At 34.0% G+C, this 27,195-nt stretch overlaps 1 protein-coding gene across 5 annotated transcripts in view; it reads right to left on the reverse strand.

Annotated features, from left to right (window-relative positions):
- Window positions 1-27,195, reverse strand: part of LOC118200099 (uncharacterized) — a 210,591-nt gene that overhangs the window by 49,338 nt on the left and 134,058 nt on the right. For 3 of the 5 annotated variants that reach the window (XM_085809573.1, XM_085809574.1, XM_035372107.2), the window contains exons 2-4: window positions 13,966-14,172; window positions 8,860-8,994; window positions 7,127-7,232 (exon numbers count right to left, since the gene is read on the reverse strand). In XM_085809573.1, coding sequence (XP_085665699.1) covers window positions 7,127-7,232; window positions 8,860-8,994; window positions 13,966-14,139 — 415 coding nt within the window. In that variant the 5' untranslated portion in view covers window positions 14,140-14,172. Of the gene's footprint in view, window positions 1-7,126; window positions 7,233-8,859; window positions 8,995-13,965; window positions 14,173-18,637; window positions 18,772-27,195 lie in introns of those variants that run through there. The other 2 variants (XM_035372172.2, XM_035372045.2) reach the window with 1 other exon arrangement.

The raw sequence follows: 27,195 nt of genomic DNA on the forward strand, positions 1-27,195 counted from the left end.
AACAAGTCTAAGCACAGTAAAAATGGTTATTAAAATCAAACTTTTATTTAAAATAATTTATTATTCTTTCATCATTAAATTCCAGAAATTTTAAGAATATTTTTGCTATTAAATAATGATATATATTTTCATGCTCAATATTCAGTAATTCCACACTCTTAAACTTCTCTTCACATCTATTTTGTACAATACCATGTGGAACAATTATCATCTAAGAACTTTTGGTGCATAACTCTATTTAATATTTACTCAGTAACTCAGATTTGTGGTTTCATTTTACCCAGAATTTTAATGTAAAGCATACATAATCATAATAATGCCTTACAAATGAAAATTCACAGCATTTTCATTGCTTTACTCTTTTATGGTTTTCACAAGCAATGAGAGACAATGAAAACTGTGTCAAAATACATACTAGAATTCTAGCATTTCCTTAATATTACAGCCTGCTGTATGAATGCCACCAAGATTATGAATAAATTATTAACTTTTGCTCAAAATCACTGCCTCTTAACAACCCATAATCCATCTATCATAAGAAGAGTTCTGAGAAGGCTATGTGTTAATGTATTTCTGTTGTATTTTTTCCTTTTTTCCAAAACTTGTTAACAATGTTTGATTTATCAAGAAATGAGAAAAATACTATATCATTCTTCCAAGAAAGAGGCAATTTACCTTCCATTTGAAGTTGCAAAAATGGTTGTGAAACGAAATGAAAAGTGGCTTATGATGTAGCATGTGATCTACCACTTTTAGTGAGTTATTTATTTCTTAGATAGTGCAACTAAAATGGTGTTTACCAACATGGAAATAAATCCAAAAATACACAAATGAATACACAAATTACGAATATACAAATGAAAGCAAGCAATTGCATTATCTAATAACCTATTAAATTTCAGTAGCTTTGTAAAATAATAAATTCAGTAGCTTAGTCAAATGTGCAATAAAATTGTGGGAAAAGGAAATGATTAAAAGAACATCCAGTTTTAATGGTACTATTTAAAAAATAAATAACTAAAAGTGGTAGATCGCATACATCATCATCAAAAAGTATATCTACTAGAGACCCAAGAATTAAAGCTCACTTAAACGCTCTTCAAAGGACCATTAAAAAAGATATCAGGGAATTTAAATCTCAACGATGGAGTAACTTCTTAAACCCTCTTGCTACTGAAGACAATTCCCTCTATGACATTGCTCCTAAATTCAAAAAGCCTTTCAAGCAGGTTCCTCCACTTCATGGTTGCAATGGACTTGTTTATTCTGATGAAGATAAAGCCAATACTTTCGCTGACATTCTTGAAGATACCTTTACTCCCATGCTTCCCCATATGATAATGATCATATCACCAAAGTCAATAGCACAGTATATTCTTTCCTTAATAGCCCTGGACCACCTAATTTCACCTTTCTTGCTTCTCCCAGAATTATTGCAGATTTTATTAGCTCTTTAAAAACTAAAAAAGCTGCTGGATTTGATGGCATTTCTTCCAAAGCACTCAAGCATCTTCCAATTAATGCAATTACATGCTTAACTAAAATAATGAACTCAGTTATCAAGCTCTCTTACTTTCCAAAAGTACGGAAACATGCAGTTGTTGTCTTCCCTAAGCCTCATCAAAGTTCTACTTTTCCTCAAAATTATCGGCCTATCAGTTTACTTAGTCAAATTTCTAAAATTGCTGAAAAAAATTATTCTGTTTTATATTAATTGAATCATGCCTCCCAGCTCTTATACTACTGATGAACAATTTGGATTCAAACACCTGCACAGCACCAATCATCAGCTTCTCCGCATTATCAATTACATTACTGATGGATTCAATTGCAAATTTCCTACAGGCGCAATTTTCTTAGATACTGCCAAAGCCTTTGACAGAGTGTGGCACCAAGGACTTATATTCAAACTAATCCAGCTCAATTTTCCGAACCACTTTATTCGACTTATTGCCTCTTACCTCAGAAATCGCACTTTTGCTGTCAAAGTTGGAAACACCCTCTCAACTACTAGAAATATTACTGCAGGTGTCCCTCAAGGCTCTGTTCTCTCTCCTTTTCTTTATGATATTTATACTCAAGACATTCCAAAAGAATCTCATATTACTATCGCCTTATTTGCCGACGATACCGCTATCCTATCTCAAGCTTCAACCATCAATACTATAAAAAATTTTCTACAAAACTATTTGGAGCTTCTTGAAAACTGGATGACGCTGTGGAGAATTGCCATTAACACTGACAAAACCAAAGCCATTATTTTCAGAAAAGGACAAACAAACTTCCTTCCGCCTAATCCCATCTTCTTTGACGACGAAATTCAGTGGACGGATCAAGTGAAGTATTGACACACTTGACAAAAAACTCACTTTTCGGCAACATTTACACGAAATTGTCAAGAAATTTAATATCTCAATAGCTACTATGTGTCCTCTCCTTGGCCGACATAGCAATTTGACAATCAACAATAGCAACAAAGCTTATTCTATACAAGTCCATCCTTAGACCTACTTTACTTTACGCCAGTCCAGTATGGGGACACGCCACTAAAACCCACATAAAAAAGATCCAAAATAAAACCCTTCATGAAATTATTAATGCACCCTTGTTCATCCCAAATTCTTATATTCACAGAGATCTTCAAATTGATACTATACAAAATTATATCAAAAAACTTGCAACAAATTTTTTCCTTTCTGTACTATTACATCCAAACAGCTGTATTAGCTCTTTGCGATGCTCACCTTTTCCTAGAGCAAAACACAAATATCCTTCGGATATTCAACCTAACATTTTGTTAATTATTTGAAGTACCTACTACCTTACTGATCCAACTTTTTTTCACGTTGCTGGTCTATTTTCATTCATTTCATCTTTCTTCGCCGACTGATGGCGGCTAAGTGAAATATCCCATTCTACCATCTTGATTCTTCATTTTTTCCTTTTGTTGTTCCAGACATTCTTTTACCTGATGCAGAGTAAAAGCGCGCGGCTCTCTTTCCATTCGACACAAGCAAAAAGCATATGTTCTGACAATGTTGGGATAGGCAGTTTATTACCCTACTAGTTCCACTAAAGATTTAGGCACTACTGGTCTGGCATATCATCCTGGTCGTTGCTCAATGGTTAAGTTTCCTTTCTGTTTTTCTCTTTTTGTGCATATTTGTCCATTAAAAAAAATTACAAGAATCCTGCTTAGCATATTGTTGCTAGTAATTATTTGATCCTATGTTAGTAATTACTGTAATATACAATAGACACAAGTTTGTAGGATGCAGCATACATGGTCTTTATTAAGATTGTCACTTGTTATGTTACTTTTCATCCACTCACTTGATGAGCTGGATGTGACTGATGTGCGTCATGATCTCTTTTAAGTAGTAGAAGTCAGTAAAAGTTCAGTTTAGGACAATGTTCCCAGCATTCAAAATGTGTTTAAGCCTAAAGGCATGCATGGGAAGTCAACAATGTAATGTAGAGCATCTGCCTCACTTCCCCTTGCCCTGGCAGGCACAGGTAACATTTCTTCTGCGGAACCTAACGTAGTAAGCTGGAAATTTGCCTCAACTAGAGTAAGCTTTTAACAAGAAGTGGTCAGACTTAATTCTTTCCAGACTAACCTTCAGGTAGTTGTCAAATGTGAAACGTCCTGTGTTGAATTCACTCCAGTTGTTCTGCCAGATTTGTATGGAAGTGGAGAGCTTTTTATCTACTTCTTATGAGGCTGGAACTTCTATGCTGATGGTCAGTAATGATGCCGCCAGCTTGGCTAGCTTGTCAACTTGCTCATTCCCTCTTATCCTGGTGTGTCCCTGAACCCAAGTTTGAGTGATAGGGCAGTTGCTCTTGACAACTGCAAAAAATTCCCTTAGTGTGTCTATATGGGGGACCCTGGTGCTCTTTTTATTAATTTCTTGTAAGACACCCTGGCTGTTTGTAAAGAAGTGAAATTAATTGTTTCTTTCTGTTTCTGCCCATGTAGCTCGTTCATGGAGCACGAATGACTCAGCTTGGAAGACAGACTTGTGGGTGCTCAATATGTAGCATTCATGATGACATTCTACACTGTTTCTATATGCTACAAATAACATTTCCACTTGGTTTTTGAGCTGTATGTATACACTGCACAGATGTTCTCCTGAAGCTGATTTTGGTCCAGTTTATATTTGAAGTATTTTAGTATGTAATGTCTGGGTGTTTTTTTAGACTGTTCTGTGCATGTGCTGTTTAATATAATTTGTCATTCGTGTACTACATCCTCCTGATAATAGAGGAATCAAGTTTTTCTATTTGTGCTTTTAGGTCTAGCACCAACAACCATGCTAAGACTTGTAAGGCTGCTGCTAAGGTTGTCGTAAATGCAGATGTCATCTTTAGTACAGCAATTCTTTAGATGTGAGAGTTTTTGGCATATTCAGGCATTGTTTGTCATCCAGACCGGGGCTCCATACAAAATCATACTCTGCTGCGCACAGACGAGTTCTTTTAGGACTTTTCCCCTTAGATTCCAGGTATGACACACTGACTCAGTCAGTTTACATGACTTTATTTGTCTTGTCTAATATATAAGGTATCCTGGCAATGCCCAGGAACTTCTATTTCATTCTTGGTGGGTTGGGCACTTCTTTGGGGGGGTGGAGGAATATGATCAACTGTGTTTTGGCAATGCTGAAATAAGGTTTATACTTATTACTCCATTGTGCTAGTAAGTTTAATGTAGTGTGTGCCATCTTTTCTATAGTGGTCCTGTTACCTCTGTTTATAATAAGAATCAGCGTAGGCCTGTATTGTTGTGGTTTTGCCGAAATCCAAGTTGAGGGGAGTCCTATATTTGAGCCCTGGGATACTCCTTTATAGTAGTTTTTGGTGATGTTAATTGCACTTTGTTTGTAAGTGATCCTCCTGTTTTGAAGATTATCAATAATTTCAAACAGATTTCATATGCAGATTAGATCCCCTGGGATAAGAAAATGCTTTTGGTGCTACATTATAAGCAACCACAGAAATATAGTAGCCATAAAAATGTATACACGAAGTATGAAGTAAACATGTTTATTATGCAATTTCTTAAAAGTTTGTAAATTAAAACTTAGCACCATTTAAACAACACCACCAGAAGAATTAAGAAGTATGTGAATTCTTTGCTTTCTAATACATTCTTCCATAGCTAGATCTCATTAAGTGCTCAATGAGTATTATGTTTCTTATGGTTAAAAAAAAATCCAGATACAATGACGTTTTTTCCATTGCAAAGTTTTGCTACTCAACAGAACAGTTTCTTTCAGAAAATCCTGAAAAATGACTGCCTGTTGGTGACAGACATTTCTAACAATATACTTGAAGAATTCACAATGATGAAATTACAGTATGGTGTCAATTCGTTCTGCTGTACAAGAACTCGGCAATTTTGATAGCTATTTTAAGGTAACTATACATTAAACATACGATTACATAAATTCTAAATCTCAAAATAAAAGCACAGAACAAAAACTACCATTTAATTTTTCCTTGCGCCTTTCTACGAAGGCAAAGCTTAATTTCAGTCATTGTTAAAATATAATAAGCATAAAATGTAATTATATTTCAATTACCATTCTTTCTAAATAGCTAGTTTTTTTTTTCAATAATTGACTTATAACTTGATAACTTTTCTACAAATGTAATCTGCACTCTTAGTTTTACTGAATACATTTTATAACTTCTTAAATATGTGTTCTATTTCACATAAAAGCATTTTCCTACAAAGGAGATTACTTTATTTTCTTTGAAAAAAAAGCTAAACAAATTTTTAAAAAAGTTTTATAAATCAACTGAAGTACACAAATCTATTCTCACAATCAAGAAAACGAGAAAATACTTTCATTTCCATAAACATAATTTCACCAAATGTTGTTTCATAAAAACTGAGATTAATTTGAGCTCGCATCAGTGGAAAGGGGTGGAAACAAATAAGCAGACCATTAAAATAATTAGAAGAGCATCTGCAGCAACTGTGAGTAGATAAATAGATGATTCTGTTTAGTTACTTAAAGTTTGCTCACGTTTGAAGCTGTTTACTGTTTCACTGCACTTCTATATGAGTGATTCAAAATTGAAGTGAAATACATTATGTGATTAAATATGGCTGTCAGGATAAAATGGTTCCAGAATTGCTTGATTTAATGACAGAAGCTGATAAATACCAAGACAAATTAATGATATTTAGGTAGCTAAACGATTTTAATGGGGGAGAGGGACAGGCGTTTGAATTTGATCTTGCATGTCAATAACCTGAAAGTAGGATTACAGACCTCACAAATCTGGATAACACTGTAAATTTGACCAATGCCGTGTAGACATAACAGCATCTGCTACATGGAAACATTTAGCACTTTACATTCCACATATCAAATTACTGCTATAACCAAGTATATGTTCCAGATGACCTGGTAAGAATACAAATGTTAATTAAAGTTCACATAAACAAAGAACAGAAATTGAATGATGAGTAAAAGCCCCAAATCTCTTGCACAGTAATAGCTTGCAACGACACATAGGCCTACTGTTATGACCATTCACAAATAAATACTGTGCCTATACATTGAAATGCCTTGTCTGAAAAAGACTACAGTTGGGTGGGTGATAACAATTTTTTATTCAAAAAGTTTTGGTCTACCAGCATGGCCATTTTCTTACACATTACTCTAGCAATTTTGTGATTATATTTTGGCCTTAAAGCATTGTTAACAGTACATTTCACAGTTTTGTTTTTGTGACAAAAAATATCCACAAGTAAGCAAGTGAACATTAAATCATAACACCAGCTTGTATGTGGCTGGTAGTATTTAACAATTTCCTAACAAAATGTGGCTTTAACAGCTTTTGCTCATCCTCACTCTCTCTCAAACTGAAGAAGGCGTATGGTGCAAAATTCCACACCAATATAAACACTATTCACAATGTACATGTACAATTAAAACAGTTTTCACAAGCTCTGAAAAGTGGGAAATATGGCAGACCTGCATATTATTAATGCTACTTTAAGGAAGAACACTTTTTTACCACATATAATTTTTTTTTCTATTTTTATGATTTTACTCTCATTTTTTATATAACTCCATTATATTTGAATAAAATAAACATTTACCTATATTATTCTGAATGAAGTTATCATTGATTTCTGGAAGTATCATTCTGAACAGCTTTGAGTATCTGTCAGATGCAATTAAAAATGAGATTTTTTCAGCGCCTTTCTGCAATAAAAAGATATTTCAATAAAACAGACAATTAAAAATGTCAATTTTGGACTTGGTAAACAATTTGGGATGATTTATCATTAACAAAATCCATACCTTCAAAAAAGAGTATAAAAGGTCATTTTACATTGTGAAGACATTATGTTTTTTGGAGCAGGAAACATGAAAAATCAGATATCAGTATCAGAAGTGGGCACAGCCCGACCTGCCTAACCAAACAAGTTGGTCTTATGGCCATGACAGGCTACACCCATTTCACCAAAGGAAAACATTAAACATAACATATCTAAATGAAAATAATCATGTTTTAATAATAATTACAAACATAAAAGTGAAGAAAATATAGAATCAATACAAACATTTATACAAGAGCAGACACCAAAGGAAAAAAAAAAAAAAAAAAAACCGCGAACAACAAACAATGGTAACAACAAATTGGTAAAAAAGACCAAATAGTGATGGCAATAAAAAGCCAAAATCATAGATTCCCAAACAGTGCCAATACACAACTACTGCTGCCACTGTTATCATTAACTAAGAAACTGCTATTTTTTTAGCATCTTGGACTGCACATTTCATTCAAGTGAAGTTTTATTGCTATCTGATTATTTTATGAGGGCCCTTCAACTATTTCTAGTTTAAGACTGTTTTTAATAAATATTCTGGAAAATTTGATGATAAATTCAAGTCCAAAACATGTCTCACTTTATTTTAACATTTTACACATAAAAAGTTTTATTTCTGAGTAACATAAATACCTGGGATGGAATTTTCTAATTTGGAGTACAAAAAAGTATCATTCCAACATATTAGTGGAGTTACACATGTAATATTTAACTATCAAAACGGTGCTTTCAGATTATATGCGCAACCTGAAATGTATTTATAAGGCAACACAATATGTACTCAAAATAGGCAAAAAATATACTTATGTGGTAACCCAGGTTTGCACATGAGCAGCAAACAAGAGCTGATTTCCACCTTGAAACTTGACAGTGATATTTCTGGGATTAGTGCTTGTTTCTGTAGTATTTTTTTTTTTTTTTTTTCCTTGTAAGGAATCATAATGGGACTGTTGAGTTTCCTGGCTCATGAAAAAGAGAGTTGCATTTCTTCAGAAATATGGCATCTTGTCCAACAGTAGAAAATGCAAAAATTTGTATTATATGAAGCTGTACTTTGTAAATGATTGAATTTTATAATCAATATTTGTGCAATTCTCTGATTCGTTTTAAAATGAAAACAAATCTCTGTGTACAAGGAAAGAAATGAGAATGAATGCAGTGTCAAGTCTGTAGTCAAGTTACTGCAATTCTCTGATTTCTTTTTTAAGGCTACAACAAATTGATGTGCACATGGAGAAAAAGCACAAAAGAGGTAAGTATTTTATTATGGATGTTTCTTAAATTTTTGGTTTTGTTGGTTGGTTGCTGTTTTTTAATTCTCAGCATGCCACCATATTTTTAAATCGCTGTGGTCTTTCACATCACAGCTTGATAAAAAATTTGTCATCCACAGTTGGTGACTTTTCAGAAAGGGGTGTTTATAATCAGAAAGTACCAAAAAATACTGAAAAAATTTGACTTCAAGAAATATTTAGACAAAAATACAGCTAAATTATTACTTCTGTATCAGGACTGACAAGAACACGATCATCAATGTCTGGATGTTGAGCAAAAACATCAAGCATGCAACTGGTACATGTGTTCACAGTCCACTTTCCACCTGCAATACGGGTCTTGCAGAGTAATTTCTTGGCCTGAAATTGTGCAAATAGCAATCATACATCTGACAGTCATTTTGAGTTAATTTACACACAATATATTACTTAGCTGCTAAATAATTCTTGGCTTTAATACAATTTAAATTTTGAACGTATTTTAATAATCAGTTTATTATTTCATGAGTACAACCCTACCCAGTACAACAAAAAGTAGGAGTGATGTTTTAAGGAAAGAACAGAAAACTTGGTTTTATTTTATTTAGGTATTTATTTTTTTGTTTTATTTTTACCACCAAACTCTTCATGGTTGTTAAACATGTATTCTAAATTACTGTAAATCCTAGAAATAATATAATTTTTATTAAAAAATTGTAAAAAGTAATAGTTTAGTTCAGTGACATAAAATGATAAGAAAAAATATTCAAAATAAATTATTACAGCCATATAAAAATTCATCTGTTCTCATTTTTGCAGAGTATAGTATAAAGTCCAAAATCTGGTATGATCTAAAATCCAAACCTCTGCATCACTAGTAACCATTTTTTTAAAGAATTTTTTTTCATGCTGCTTTAAGCTTGTGTATTTGATATTTCACATAATAAAACATGTGAAGGATTCCCAATTCTTAATTTCAATTCAGCACAGACGGTAAGTTGGCAAATCATTATTTATCCTTTTTGGCCTTTTATCATCCTATGACAACACACTTCAGTTTACAAATGACTCACCCAGCAATGAGTTACAATGATTGATACTCAGCCTTTCATCCCTTGATTTCCCTCACTTGGGTCAATCCAAGTTCGCTTGGGGACTAAACACTGAGAGTCCTGCGACAAGCTGACCAGGCTTCAGGGTACGCTTACACACCCCATGGTCCACAATCAAGAAAGCAGATTTCTGGCACTGCAGGCCTTGGCCCAGTAGGGCTGTTAGACCACTGAGTTTAGTTTTTTAAAATTTGTACATAGAAGCACTGAGAAACAAAATTAAGGGTTGGTAAAATCATTAAAATTTAGGGAAGGCACTGGAACAATTTTTAAAACTTAGGGAGAAACTTGGCAGTAGAATTTCGGACTCACAGAGACTGCACACGGTTGCAAACTATCTAGCACTGGCCCTGGTAAGCCTTAGCACACACAGGGAATTTGTTCATGTGAGACTCAGATAAGCCTTAATCATATGCAGGAAATAGGCATAAGTACAACAAATAACAAATATAATTCAAGCTTACCTTTACTACCATGTGACAGAAGCAAAACAAAATTTAGTACAACACATCTTTAGTCATGAATCTCAGGATACATCAGCAATAGTGTATAGCAGACAATAGCTAAGCTTTATAATAATATAGTAATAGCCACAAATTTGAAGATGTACAAATATTGCAAATAAAATGTCAAATTTTCCAACGACTGGAATTTTTAAGCAAATGTGAAACAAGTGGTAATAAATGAAGATGATATAATAGAAGCTTTTCATGGCAAATAGAATGCCTCAATTATTAATCAACAAACGGACAGCGAAATCTGTAGTATTGTTCGAAATCAAGAGATATTGCTATTGGTTGTTGAAAAATGAAAAAAATTTTGACTGACAATTTTTAGTGGGAATTCTTGATGTGGCAATTACAGGACTTGAACAATGGAACTTTGTAACTAAACAAGAAATTATGTCTACCTAACCTATACAATTAAAGAGAAAGTATTAACACAAAAAAATGAAGCAAATTAAAAAACTTACATTAAAATAAATAATGCATTAGTAAAAAGCAAACAAATAAATATTGAGCTTTTGTTTTTCTTCTAGTGAGTAATAAATTATGGAGGTTGCCAGCAGATGAAAAAGAAAGAAGTGCATTTCAGAATTGCAGTATTTTCTCCAACAACAGAAAATGAAAAATTCACATTCTATGAAGGTGTACTCTTAAATGACCAAATTTTATGGAAATGCAATGCAAAAAATTGCAAGCAAAATGTTAGAATACCAGTCGTAAATTTGTTTGAAGATATAAATATCTCATTTACAATAGTTATTAAGAATGGCGTAATTAATTCGCCAGTGGTATTTATACTAAAGTAGATGCAATTGTAGAGACAAGCTACGATTGGTTAATATGAAGTTGTTATATAACACAGAAGGATCTCGAATTCGGAAGAATAGATGAATTTAGGGGGACAGCACCAAATCTAGAATAGTTGATCTTGAGGTCACCAATTATTTTTAAAGCAGCTATTGTAATTTCTTAAACCATTCAAAGATTAATATTTTCAACAACAGAATCTTGTACTGAAAACCTACCACTTTTCATCAAAAACAAACATTATACTCCTGAAACTATTCATTTTAAGACATCAGTTTGCCTGAACATAAGAAATGTCCAAGAATGCAATACAAGATCCACATAATTTAAAAAAAAAAAAAATTCTTATAACTGATATTTTTACACACTAAAGATAAAGCAAACCATGTAATGGTGTAAAGTGCAACAAGAATGAAAGATTGAGGCATGATACATACTAGTAATAAAAAAAAACTATAGATGACTAGCAGAAATTTAACATAAGAGCGGAATAAAGAGAACTTAAAGATTAATCAGCAGTTTGTCTATTACCGGGTATAATATGACAAGTACTTACTTTTCAGTATATTCCCCATTTAACGGAATTCACTTAGTCCAATAGAAAACTAATTTCTTAAGCTGTCCTCAAAGAACATTTTCGGTGTCTCCTCAATTCACCTATTTACAGCATTTTTAAACATTTTAACTGAATACTCACAAAGTTTTTTTTTTTTTTTTTTTTTTTTTTTTTTTTTTTAAATATGGAAAAAGATGAGGAAACAGAATACTCCTTACAGACACTGGACAATTTCTGAAGTTTTCAGAGACTCTTTTCATAAGAAGAAAATGACTTTTTTTGGTCTCTTTCATAGTTGTAAAAACAGAAAAATGCACCTATATCAGTCAAACAACTGAATCGGACTAAACAATATTGCATAGGATCGTTGCATAAACATGCCAAGATATGTTTCTGGCCAATAGTATTGAATATAAATTGGAAGAATTGACCTAAAGCTCAATTCCTAGACTTTTAGAAACATCCTATATGCATAGCATGACGCACTGTGGGCATGCACGAAAGGAATTCAGTAGACAACTGGATAATTACATCCAAGATTGAAACACTGAAAAATTGGAGTGTGACTAGTGTGGCTAAAGAATTAGGGATTTCACACTGTGTAACAAGCTTGCACAACATTCTGAAAAAGAACAGCTGTCTGAAAGTTTAGTACTAGCCATATGCAAGTACAAACTGGTGGTTAGTCCACATGCCAACCAATACATTTAAGTGATAATGGTACCCATCTATCACAGATTGACACAGTCAATCTTTGATATTCATTTATCACATCTGTGTTACCATCTATCACTACCTGTGATACCCATCCATCACAGATTTCCTATAATATAGGGACTAAAAGGATTGTAGAGATCAGTCAAGTACTTTTGGAGTACAAGTGGAGGTCAAGTACTTTTTATGGATAACATTTGATTTAGTCTTTTAGAAGTCTAAACATATGGAAACCTGCAGTCACTTCATCATCAAAAGGCATCAGTATCAATATAGTGGCCTTTGCACCTGGGAAAGCATGATGCCTCGAGAATATTCAGAGATCCACACTTTCCACAGAGGCTCAGTGACCGCTATAATATCAAGATTATTTCTCCTCCAAGATTATTTTTCTGATGTGCTAGGAGCTCTAATATCCTCTTCATGGATGACAACATATCACCTCAATGAATAGAGGCTGTCACTGAGCTGCTGGAGAGTTAAGATTTACTACATGGATTGGCAGCATGTTTTCTAGACCCAAATCTAGCCAAGTGTGTATTTTTTAGAAAATAAATGGCAGCACTGCATCAGCTACTAGCAATGGTTCCTCACCTGCAATCTGCGAGACAAATGTGCTACGATGCCTCAAGAATAGCTTTAATAAGCGCTATTACAAAAAGTGCTATGATGCATCAAGACCCATAATTTACCTCATATTGCATATAAACAGACAGTGCACATCCTGCATTGCAGCCAGAGATGATCATATCTCTTGCTAAAGATAGCTTTTTTTTTGGGGGGGGGGTCTTGAACCCAATTTTCAAAACGATTCTTAGCATTTATGTTCATTATTAATTTTTACTGCAGTCTTATAGGTCAATGATGTTGTAATATGCTTTGTATCAAATTATAATAGTGATGCATGAATGCATGACGAAAAACTATTCTAGACTTAAGTTTTGTGTACGATTTATTGCATAAAACATAACATTTTTCTTTATTTTACGCATAACAGGAGATACACTGGATAATCTCTTCCTCTATCTAACCCATGAAAGTAAATGTAGGGAGCTTTTGCCATTAAAGAAATACCAAAAACATAGTTTCATACTACTTCAATGGAAATCTGCTATCCACTCATACAGACCCCCTCCAAAAAAAAAAACACTGAAATTTATGAAAAACTATAACTTGAACAGTGACATTTGGTTGCAAAACTTTGAACTACTATGCTTCTGAGTACTGTAGGTTTAATTATAACCACTCTGAAGTATAAAGTAAACTTTATTTTCTAGCATCTTTTCTTTTTATATTAATAAAAGATCTAGTATATTTTATATTAGGAAATGTATGGTTAATTTTCAGATTATCCTCCTACAGCAAAATTTGAAATAAAATAATTAAAATTTGTCATTATGCAAAATTACTATCATTCCTTTTTATATTTTGATACTTGAAAACAAGAAACTGCAAATGCTACAACAATAATGTTTAAAATATAATTTCGAAAATTAAATATGAAGTAAAAATAGTTTAAACAAACACAAAATTAGAAATTCCTGAAATAATTATTAAAGCACAAAAAATGCTTGTACAATGAAAATTATTAAATTAAAAATGTAAAACAAAATTACACATATTACATTCTGAAAATGAAAGAATACTGTAAACTAACCATTGTTACACCAACTAAATCCAGTATTACATCATAAGCTTTACCCGAGAAAAAGGGATCTGACATAACTTCTTCAGGAAGATCAAGTTCTTTAACATCTTGTAACTTTACCTTACCTTCTCTACCACTCACTTGTATATTCAAACAATGGCAAGCGAAAACACGCACAGACATGTTCAGCTCAACAAAATAATGCTAACCAAAAACCTAAAATGGGAAAAAAATATTATAGCAAGAAAGAAATGCTTCTGAAAAACATAATAAAAATAATGAAAGAGAGACAATTTGATAAAATTAAGGTTTTTGAAAAATTAATTCCTCACAAATTTTCCATCTGCAAAATATTACACTAGGTGTCCAACTTCTACACAGTCAAACCTCTATTTAATGAACACTCTATTTTACAGATTCCTCTATTTAGCAAAATTTTTTGTGCAATTCTGCCCAAGGTGTGAATTCCCTTGTATGTAAAACTCAAAATAGTGTAGTACAATTGTAGACACATTAGGCACTTTTTGGAAGCAGGAGTCATGAAAAATGGGCAATGCCCTCGCCGAGAATTGAACCATGGACCTCTGGAATATGCACCCAGCGTGCTGACCACTACACTATGAAGGCATGCGAAGAAGACAGGAGAAATATCCTATATACTCCCCCTTTCAAAGGGCGACTGGGGCCTAGGGGACAAAATTGCCAAATCCTGGTTGTGGAGAATCATTATCCACCACCCTTTTAGTTCGGGCGTTATCATCATCCCTCTCAAGTACGCGACGAGCATGCTGGCCATTACACCTCGAAGGCATGCTAAGAAGGCAGGAAAAATACCTCATAAGCTCTTTTCAGATACTGCGTATGATTCGTCCTGGTGGTGAAGAGTCATCATTCACCACCTTTTTGTTCGGGCACCACTGTAGAGACATTAGGTACTTTAGAAGCAGGAGTGATGAAAAATGAGCAAATGCCCTCACCGGGAATCAAACCACGGATCTCTGGAATATGCGCAAAGCGTGCTGACCACTACACGACAAAGGCATACAAAGAAGGTGGGAGAAATACCTTATATACTCCCCCTTTTAAAGAGCAACTGGGGTTTTAGGGGACCCAATCGCCAAATCCCGGTGGTGAAGAGTCATCATTCACCATAGTTTTGTTCGGGTACCACTGTAGAGACATTAGCTTTAGAAGCAGGAGTGATAACAAATGACCAACGGAATCAAACCACGGACCTCTGGAATATGCGCAAAGTTTGCAGACCACTACACCAGGAAGGGCTGCTAAGAAGGTGGGAGAAATGCCTTATATACTCCCACTTTTAAAGAGCGACTGGGGTTTAGGGGACCCTATTGCCAAATCCTGGGTGTGGAGAAACATCATCCACCACCTGTTTAGTTTGGGTGCCACTGTAGAGATATTAGGTATTTTTTTAAAGCAGGAGTGATGAAAAATGAGCAATGCCCTCGCCGGGAATCGAACCACGAACCTTGGAATATGCAACCAACATGCTGACCACTACACTACGAAGGCATGCGAAGAAGGTGGGAGAATACCCTATATACTCCCCCTTTCAAAGGGCGACTCGGTCACCTAATCCTGGGTGAGGAGAATCATCATCCACCACTTTTTAGTTTGGGCACCACCACAGGGTTACTAGGATTTTTTGGAAGCTGGAGATATGAAAAATAAGCAACGCCCTCGCCGGGAATCAAACCACGGACCTCTGGGGTGGAGCGTGCTGACCACTACACTAAGAAGGCAGGAGAAATACCTTACACACTCTTTATTTAACAAGTGTTTCTCCCGCCTTTGAAAATGAAAAAATTTAAATAATGAAAAACATTATTTAACAAAGTTTTTGAATGGATGATTTTTCTTTCTGCTTTAAAATTATTTATTTCTTTCCCGTGACAGGTATGTGCCTGCAGCTATGGTCTTAAAGAAAATGGCTTGTTATCTGCTGTCACATTCCATTCTGCATGAAGGCTGAAGTGGAAGGTAGGGAATTCTGGAAAAAGAACACATTTACCCACTCTATTGTTAAAAATTCTCTAACCAATCCTATTTTGCAAACCAGTTTAAGGTTAAGCAACAGCCGCACATTATTTATTATTTCTGCATTTTGTGTTTTTAATATTGCAAATCTTTTTAAAAATTAGTTGTGTATGAATAATAACAAAGGCAGAAAGAAAGTGTCTAACACGTAAAAACAGTTTGCAGTCCTGAAAAATTGAGACAAAAATTTTATCAGGTTTTGATTCTACCGATCCACATGCCAAATGTGAGAAAATGTGTACACTATGAAGACACTGATGAAGCAACATTAAAACTGCTTTGCACAGTGAAGGAAAATAATTTACCAGTATCAGGGCCATTGATGCTGGGAAAAGTTAGTTTGTCAGAGCCTTAGGACAAAAGATATTTCATGCAAGAAATGAGTGGCTGAAGAAATTTAAAAAAAAAAAAAAAAAAAAGACATGCAGTAATCTTAAAAATCATATGCGGCAAAAACAAAGATGTTAAATGAAGATGACTGTGTAATAGAAAGATCCAGAACTATACGAAATTATAGAAATGTGCAAGCCAAAAGAAATCTTCAACACTGACTAATGATTTTACTGCTTGCAATGTTGAAAAATGTAAACGTGTTGCATTGACGGTAATGCAAAAAGTGCAAATTCTGCAAAAGATGGAGATAGGTGCATTTTATAGCAGAATCGTATGGAATTGTGATACAATTGTGTATGATACACGGAAAAATAAAGAAAAACTGTTGAAATTTTATAGCAACAGTGATTCTAACACCGGAAATCTTTGCATGAGGCGAAATCGGCAAACCTCTATGCTGTGTATATATAATACAATGAATAATATAATCAATTTATATATATAATAATAATTTAATGCATATAATAAGTTATTGCAATAATGGATATAATAATTTAATTAAATGTATCTAATACACCTTATTTATTTTGCACTTTTAATCTGAATATTATGATTTATCTTTTCTGTCCTAAAATCCACACAACCTCTGGTCCCAAGCTTTGGGGATTTCTGGACTTCTACTGTACTACTACTACTAGTGTGACACTTTTAAAAATAATTTTTAGCCCAAACAGCCTTAGCCCAGAAGGGCTACTAATTTCATTTTGGCATTTTGTGGCGGTTCAATTTTCAAATTGTTGCCATCAAATATTATCGCCATGTATTATATGTAAAGAAATTAAATAATGAAAAATCTGCATAAAAGTATAAATGTTTCTCACACTATGATAAAACAACGGTATCTAGAACCCATCAAATTTTGAATAACATAATTCTCCACCTGAATATAGACATCTGGAAGCCCAATTTGGAACTGGGAATTTGTTTTATTCATTTCATATTTTGTAAAGCATTTATGAGTTTTTGATTATAAAACTCAACGATTTCAAAGCAAGCAATGGTATCACTCACTATACAGGATAAAAAAAGAAAAAGAGAAAAAAAAATATTAAAAATACAAAATTGATTTATGGCAATAAAATAAGAAAAAGTTCTCCCATTTATGAAGAATTCAGAAAAACTTTTGTCAGTTTGGCATATTCTATGAAAACATATTAGTGAATTGATGGTACCTTATTATGGGCATCAATCATTCAGCTAAAATCCGTCTAGTGCAACAAAAATGGGTCTGGGTAGTGATTATGTTTTCATGCATGATAATGACCCCAAGAATACAGCCCTAAATTTACAGTTCTGCCTGTAATACCCCAAAGTTTAAGCAATTTCCTACTCAGTCACCCAACCTCAATACCATTAACATATGGGAAACACTTGATAAAAATATTAGATCCAGGTGCATTTCTAATAAAAATGACTTAATAACTGCTCTTAAACAAGAATATGAGTCCATATCTAGCTCAGTAACAGCTAATTTGATCAAATCATTGCCAAAGAGACTAGAAGCCTTTATTCATACTGAAGCATATCTTACAAGGCATTAATTTAAATTTATATCTATGAAAATATTCAGCATTATGGTATAATGTACAAATACTCTTTACACAGGATCTTTTTTGTATATTTTATTTTTATTTATGCATGCATTTACTTCATGCAAATTTCACATGGAACTATTTAAGTATATTTCATTATACATATTTAATTACTTTTTGTGGAATTTAAATTTACAGTTTTTATCAACAAAGCATTTTTAAATCGTAACACTCACTGTATATAATCCTACTGGATTACGATTATGTCCAAGGTATAGGATCATGTAAAGCAAGCTGCAAAAATATATTATCTCACTGCAAACTATTTTATGTTTTTACAAAATATCAAAATTTATTTTTAACATTAAAAATGAGAAGTGACAGTAGCTGAAAAGAAAGTTGCTTTCTATTTAAATTTCTCAGAATTGCAGTAGCTAGAAGTAACACATAAGAATTTCTTACTCTAAAATTATAAACCATATTACAATACCGGTAATACGATTTATAAAATATAAGCAAAAATAAGCATTATAATTATAAGCAAAATAGACACTTGTTTAATTAAAAATACAAGATTCATAAAACATTTTAATAGTAGAATCACCGATTCAAAAAAAAAAAAAAAAATTACAGATCTGCGATTGTTATCCAATCTTTAAACATGGTTTTTGATACATAATATAGATGTGGATACTTACGCGATTTTCAATTTAAATTCCCTTTGTAAACAGAACAAGAACTGCAGTACAAACACTTGCTGACAAAGGATAAAAATGACATACATTTTCTACTCCGTTTAGACATCTGACTACAAGGGGTTGCTATCCCCGCAACTTTCCTCAATATCGCCAATCTGATGCAGCAGGAGTAAAACTAACGCCAATTCTTGCACAGGAGCAGTAGCTGTTTGCTTTTGCCGAGAATACCACAATTTCATGAATTTTTATGCAAGGATCATGAGTACCTCGATAATCTTTTATCAGTCTATCTTTCATAAGTACATCAACTGATGAGTATTTATGCAACTAATAATTTCAAGCAAAGCATAAATCATTTACAAAAATTTGTTTTAACAAATTCTCATAAGCAATTCATTCAATCCATAGTTGCATGATATTTAATTTTCTGGCAAACACTTTAATGTTAAGAAAAAAGAAGAGAAGAAGAAGGGGAAAAAATCTGAAATCTTCCGTTAACATTTCAAAGAGTTTACTATTAAAAACTCTTAAAATTAAGCAAACGTTAAAAAATTAAAATCGGCTTAAAATTAAAAATAATAGCAAACACGATTATGTTTCTAGTTCCATGTGTTTTTGAACACATGGAACTAGAAACATCGTTAACTAATTGCAAAAAAGATTAAAATGTTTTCAAAAATTATCAACTGTAAATCAAAGAAATCTGTTTTAATTTATACCAATTAGTAACATTACCACCAGAAAATAAAGATTTAAGTCTTCAAGAAATATGTTTATAGTTTTTAAATCGCTAGGTCAATAAATGCCTGATTAAAACTGAAAAATAAATTAAAGATCTTATGCGCTGTGGAAGCTGCGAAGGTGTTATGTTTCGCAAGATGGCAAGACTTAGTTACAGGCTATATTGTGATGATAAATATACCTATCCCTCGATTTACACGGAAGATAGGTTCCGCGCAAAACCATAAAAATCGAAATCTTGAATTTTGCTATGTAAAACGAAAAACACACTAAATGTGCATAATTTAGTTGTTTATTTACATAAAACAAAAGTTGGACATCTCACAATAAATAAAATTATATTTCGTTCATAAAATAACAAATATATGTAGGTAATAAAAGTACATAAGATCATTCAAAAAATTATTTTAAATTTAATCACTGTCATCCACTTTCATGAACTATTAGTGAAATCCGTAATTAACAACTGCCTAGGTTTTTTTTTTTTTTTTCCCCTAAATTTCTGTAAACCTCCTCATATTTATTTAAGCACTTACTAACTTCCCTTTGAAATTGGAGAGTTCGTTCAACATTCCTGTCATATTGTAAAAAATGATTACCTAATTTTCTTCCTAATTCAAGTCTTACGGTGATGACTCTAGCTGTGAACGCAACTGGTTCAGATTGCTCTTCGTCAGAATCCTTGTCTTCATCATGTTTATTTGTTTCATGTGTAGAGACATTAGGTATTTTTTGGAAGCAGGCGTCATGAAAAATTAGCAACGCCTTCCCTGGGGATCGAACCGCGGACCTCTGGAATACGCGCCCAGTGTGCAAACCATTACACCACGAAGGCACGCTATGAAGGCGGGAGAAATACCTTATATACTCTCCCTTTTAAAGAGCGACTGGGATTTTTAGGAGACCCAATCGCCAAATCCTGAATGTGGAGAACCATCATCCACCACCCTTTTAGTTCAGGAGCGACTGTAGAGACATCAGGTATTTTTTGGAAGCAGGAGTCATAAAAAATGAGCAACGCCTTCGCCGGGAATCGAGGAGACCACTACACCACGAAGGCATGCTAAGAAAAAGGGAGAAATACCTTTTACATGAATCATGTGAACTAACTCATCCTGAGTTAGTTCTTCATCAGCCATTATTTCTTCAATATCTACCTGAGCTAAATCCTTAAAACCTTCTCCTCCTATAGCTTGGGTCAATTTAGTGATCTGAGAATATTCATGCTCTAATGGTAATCTATCATTCTCAACTTTAGCAGCATCTGGCCATATTGCTTTCCAGCGTGCGTTGAGCGTTGATTGTTTAATCTGAGTATCTGGCAGTCCAACATGCTTAACAAAATCTAAGATTGTAAATTTCTTCCAAGCATCCATAAGAGTAAGAGATTCATCATTCTCCATTTGTTCTAAAATATATACCTGAAGGTTTGTTTGATATACAATGCCTTAAAAGTCGAAATTATTCCTTGATCTAATAGCTGTAATAATGAAGTTGTATTCTTTGGTAAAAAAGCAACTTCTACATTTTCGTGTTGTACATCTCGAGAATGACCAGGTGCATCATCAATAAATAGAAGAGCAATTCCTTTTTACTTAAACAATTTTTGACATCTGGGGCAAACATCTTATGAAACCATTCATTGAAAGATATGGCAGCGACCCATGCTTTCTTTCTAGCCATTCAATAGACGGGAAGGTTATTTGTGCTTATTTCTTGAAATGAGCGGGATGTTTTTGATTTGTTAATAACCAATTGTTTGATTACACTGACTACCAATAAGTATTTGGACACCTATGCAAATGACGATATCTGCGGTCCTAAGGTACGTCACGGACTCCGCCGGTATATATCGTGTACGAAACAGCATCGGCTTTAGTCGCATGCAAGATGCCTCGCAGTTCGGAGCTCTCTGATTTCGAGAAAGGTATAATTATCGGGTATCACAAATGTGGCCGATCCTTAAGGGACATATCTAGCGATCTGAAGTGCCCAAAATCAAAAGTGGCTTATGTGATTAAGAAGTGGAAGGTGAGTGGTAATTGTGGTAATTGTTGGAATGTGCCCCGAGTCGGCAGACCAACGAAACTGTGAGATAGAGACCGATGAGTGCTGTCCAGAGAAATTCGAAAGAACCGCACCCAACTGATGGCCCTCATCCGAGAGGAGTTTGAACAGGCATCCGGGAGTATTGTTTCAATGAATACCATCCATAAGGAAGCACATCTGCTTGGTTTTCATGGTCGTGCTGCTGCCCATAAGCCTTTGATCACAAAGTCCAACCGCGCTACTCGGTTAATGTGGTGCAAAGCACATCGAAATTGGACCGTAGATCAGTGGAAACGGGTTCTTTGGAGTGACGAATCAAGGTTCACCCTTTACCGTTCGGATGGCAGGGTATGGGTCTGGCGTCTACCTGGAGAACGTCTCCTGCCAGAATGCATTGTGCCAACAGTCAAGTTCGGCGGAGGTGGAATTATGGTCTGGGGGTGTTTCTCCTGGTATGGGCTGGGACCCTTGGTCCCCATTCATGGTAAGCTCAACTCCGATGCCTACTGCACTATTTTGGATGACAGTGTGTTTCCTACGTTGTGGCAGTTTTACGGTTTGGACCCCTGTTACTTTCAGGACGACAATGCCAGTTGTCATGTTTCGACGTTAACCAAGGCTTGGTATGGTGCCAATGGAGTTCATCGAATGGACTGGCCTGCCCAGAGTCCAGACCTGAAACCCTATCGAAAACCTCTGGGATGAGTTGCATCGCCGAATTCAGGGGTGCACTACCCGTGCAAAATCGGTGAAGGAACTTCTATTTCTTCTCCAAGCCGAGTGGAAGAAAATACCACTAGCTGTCATACAAAGACTTGTGGAAAGTATGCCCCGGAGGGTCCACGCTGTAATTATCTCTCGTGGAGGCTCTACCAACTATTGATTTTGAATAAAGTTAGTTTTTTTTTCTTTTCTATCACAGGTGTCCAAATACTTATTGGTAGTCAGTGTATATAATCGCCTGAAGCGCTGCAACAGAAAAGAATTGTTATACGACTTCTCGCTACCTTATGACCACTAGCTGATTTGCAAACTTTAGCTAAATAGCTTCTTTCAGGCTTTTTTCCAGAATAAGCATTGAGGTCAGATTCGTCAGCATTGAAGATATGATCAGAATTGTTGGAGTTAGCGGCAATGATTTCGGCAAGTTTTGCTGGATATTGTGCTGCATCCTAATCAGCAGATGCACTTTCTCCTTTCAATCTCAGATTATGTAAAGAATGTCTTTGTTTAAATCTCTCAAACAACAATGACTTGCCGAAAAAGATACATTTTTTTCATCTGACGAAGTCGACGGTGACTAATTCTTAAGTTATAAATCTTTAAAGCCTTATTTGTAATAGCATTAGTATCAACTGGAATCTTTTTTTTTTGATTTTGGTCTTCTATATATATCACTAATGCCTGTTCCATATTTGCCACTGTAAATAATCTCTTACATATGAAATTGTGCCCATACTGCTGCACGTTCCAGCTGCTACACTTTTTCTAATAGAATCTTCATTTTTTCTAATTGTCTTTATCGTGGCTTAATTCATGGAGTAACATTTTGCAACATCTGTTACTCTTTCTGTATTACGTAGACGACCTAATATTTTAATTTTCGTTTCTAAAGATATAACTGTTCTTTTTATTTGATTAAAAAAATCTTTTGGCATTATAAAACCTTAACAAATTTACGCAAATTATAAAAATGCCACAAAAAATATAAATGTTAAAAACTTACCAGTAAACAATTCAAATATGTAGATAAAAATGATGTAAGCTTTGCTGTTAAAATACTGATACTGCACTAGTTCACATGAACTAAATAGCTTTACTGTTGTGAAATACATATACATTCTACAGGGATTCCCCTTTTACAACACGGGAAATCCCCATCCTTGTTGCTGTCACCAACGTTAGCAAAGGAATGAGGTTCAAAAATGACTTCAAATATATGTAATTGCGTATATGCAGCCGAATACACATTTTTACCAAGCTTTTGAAATCCGTTAATTTTTAAACCATGTAAATCGAGGGATAGGTGTACTGCTTCTAAAGAGATTTATTTCATTTTCCGTCCTCTAGTTTTCGAGGCATGATTGTGTCTACAGAATTAATTTCGCTAAAGACGTGAGTTTGTATGTTAACTCAAAATAATATACCTACTTTGAGATATAAAACAAATCTTGCGAAGAGAAAGTAAATGGCAAAATACGTTTAATAAGTATGCAAAATTAGGCAAAAAAAGCAGCATAGATAACAAACGACTAATTAGGGCGACTAAAACGTTACCTTTAAAAATTTTAATCAAATATGCGATATTTATTTTTTCATTGAAAGCTCATTCAGTTTATACAATTAGAAACTCTTTCATGAGGAAAAACAATTTTTTTTAACATCGTTTGTAACTTGTAAACTGTCTATCGAGTATAAAATAAAACAAATATCTTCACTACATATTTGTTACTTGGAGGTAAAAAGGAGATGGAGGTTCATTCCATCTATCTTGGTATAGCTAGGGAGGGACAAGGGGGATATTTGTTCCCGGGCTCAGTATCCGGAAGGAGAGGGCAAAATTGATTTGCGAAGTTTTAGAATGCAATATTTTTAATTCCTGGCAAACAGGAGAGAGCGCAAAATCGTCAGTTGCAGCTGCAGGGGGTGTGAAGCCATAGCTATGACTTTGTCTAAGCTGTCAGGCATCGTCAAGAATTAAATAATTAATAATTTTTGTGAATAATTTATTATTCATTCGAAAAGTGATCACAAAAATATATTTTGGGGCCGCAAAATTAAACCACAGAATTTAAGCACGAATTTTATTTGCTACACTAGTTAAGAGGTTAAACTATTCACATTAATTTTTATATTTTATATATATTGATATATGAATTTTGATATGAAAACAATATATAAAATCACATATATTTTGATGTGAAAACATCACATAAAACTAACTTTACATCATATTTCGTCATGAATAGAAAATTAAAATCTTTCAGAAATTATCTTTGCCTTTTATCGAATTTTGCATATCTTATCTTCTGTTTAGCGGTAACAGCTTTGTGATACGAATATACTAAAGTAGACGTAAAAATGATAAATGGCCCATCAGTGCATAAGATAGTTGTACACTTAAGCTTGTTCACATCATGGTTTTTTAATCATTTATGGTCTCATAATTGGTTTTCAATCATTTCAGGCATCATCAAATGTCTAAGCCTAGCTTTCTTGCTAGGCAAACCAAGCCTTGCTATGTCACAAAAACAGGTTTCAGTTTCTTGCCTAAAAATTTTAGCTTTTCAGCTTGGTATAAGAACCGACCGCAATGAAGCGAATACAACGTGAAAGCAAATGTCACGTTCGGTTCACGGTTTTGCTGAGTCAGTTACACATTTACGGATGCGCAGCTTTCCTTCCCCTGTTCAACTATAGCTTAAACCTTGTTGAACAGTTGTGAATGGACCTTTATGCTTTAAAACACAAAGTCTTATGACGGTAAAACCTTCGTCTGAAAGAAGCGTTACAACTGGTCCAGGGTTCGGCTTCCGGCAGAGCCAGCGCCAACCGATGCGACCGCACAGGACGACGGAAATTCGGGGGCAGCAAAATGTTTAGAATTTAGAAAAGCATCAAGTACCAAAATTTAAGGCTGGTTAAATCTTTAGAATTTAGCGAGGCAGTAGAATTTGAGACCCGCAGAGATTGCACCGGGAGGCAAAATGCTTCTGGTTCTCGGAAAGCAGGTTGATTGAGTAAGGTTTTCGTGGTCTTTGCTGTATGAGTAACACGTATACAACACAGTTTTATTTAGAAAGAACTTCACGAAGGCACCTCTCTCTAAAACTGACAGCCTCGGTAATTTCTGATTTTGAAAAAGGTTCAAGCAACTTATAAACCCGATAAAGGAACCTGAACAAATCTTAACCAACTTTTCGAAAAATAACGATACATAAATTTAGAACTGTAATTTAAAATTCAAAAGTTGTAAGATTAAACCCAATTTGTATTTACTCTAAATTTCTTAGACTGCCAGATTTTTCACTTCCCGTCTTCATCTTTCAATGCCAAAATGATAAATAAATACAAAAATGTAAATACCAGTACTAAGCAAATATAACAATGCAAATTCCAGAACTATAAGTAAATACTACAATGTAAAACAACTACAGGATTTGGTTGAACTTCAAATTTGAAGTAACAAAACTAAAATAAATAACAAAAATAACTTTCACTTCTTATGGCTAGATAAATAACGATAACTGAAATTAACTACAAGTCAAAATTTAAACCATAACAACCTAGCTCCCTTATTCCATGATTACTAACTTAATTTCGAAAAGAGGCAAAATCATCAGCTAGTAGCCACAGCGCAAAAGGCATGCAATCTCAAAGCCGGTTTCCCTTCCGTAGGATAAGGTTACCAAATCTCTCTATTAAATTTAAATTCTTGCCGTTTTATAGTGACTTCATATTCTGATGGAGTAGTCGGATCTTGTATTTTTTTCTGCATACCTTTAATATTTGTCTTTAAATTTTGAAAAATCTTCAGACACTGCAAACATTTTTCAGATTTCGTGCGACTTGTAACTCTGTTGTTTAAAGTTAACTGCACTGTGGCATCATTTTATACCCTTTTCTGTAACTATTTCTGGAAGTTGTTATTATTATTAGTCCAAAGGTATTTGGGTCCCAAAGGACTATCACTTTCGTTTTGGCATTTTGTGTCGGACTCCTATAAATGTCGGTTCACTTTTCAAACTGTTGCCACAAAATGTTGGAGTCCTGCATTACATTTGAATAAATTAAATAATGAAAAATCTGCATAAATGTATGTACATTTCTCGCATTGTGATAAAACAACGGTATCTAGAGCCATCCAATTTTGAATGACGTAATCCTACTGCGAATATGTGCATCTGAAATCGCAAATTTGAAATTTGGAATATGTTTTATTATCGATTTCATATTTTGCAAAACTTTAACGAATTTTTGAGTAAGAACCTCAACGGTTTAAAAGCGAGCAATGGCAACATTATACGGGGGGGGGAATATCTCTTGCGCGTTGAACTGTGTATCGGAAATTTTAAAGCTATGCTCATTTTAAAATTATTTTGCGACATTGCTATTTAATTAAATTTTATGGTTTAAGTGCAAAGAACATGATATTTAATAAATAAAGGTAACACACAGAACGTTAAAAAAACGCCCCTTTGGACGTAATTTAAAATCTGAAAAATTTCAGATTTTTTTTTTTTTTTTTTTTTTTTTTTTTTTTTTTTTTTTGTGGGGGGGGGGGAGATGAGAGTTTTTGATTATTCGAAGTTATCGAGTTTATTTACTTCGAACAAAGTATCTTGAACAATATTTTTAGTGCCCAGGATTTTAAGTGCTCATCAGTGGCCAACTGTATAACCATTGCTCTTTTCTAAAAACAGACTACATAAATGTGGTGATATTATTCTAATTCCTTATAAGTGCAAGAAATATAAGATATGATGTGCAAAAATGAAAGAATCGAAAGATATGATTGCTCAAATGAATCGAAATATTTTTGTTTAATCTCAAAAGCCGAAAAGCTCAGTTTAATTAATTAAATTAAAAGAAATTAAAGTTTCAGCGATTTATCGTGATTGAAATGAAAAACGAGTCCTCTCTGCAAACAGACCCCCCCCCCGAAAAAAAAAAACACCATTACTTAATTTTCTTGAAAATAAGCATGTATTGTATTTATGGATACGATAATCATTATATTTACAGGTACGAAACACGATAATGTAAAA

Source organism: Stegodyphus dumicola, chromosome X2, assembly GCF_044657685.1.
Source record: "Stegodyphus dumicola isolate Sdum_Otavi_A_Nest chromosome X2, ASM4465768v1".
Lineage (NCBI taxonomy): Eukaryota > Metazoa > Arthropoda > Arachnida > Araneae > Eresidae > Stegodyphus > Stegodyphus dumicola.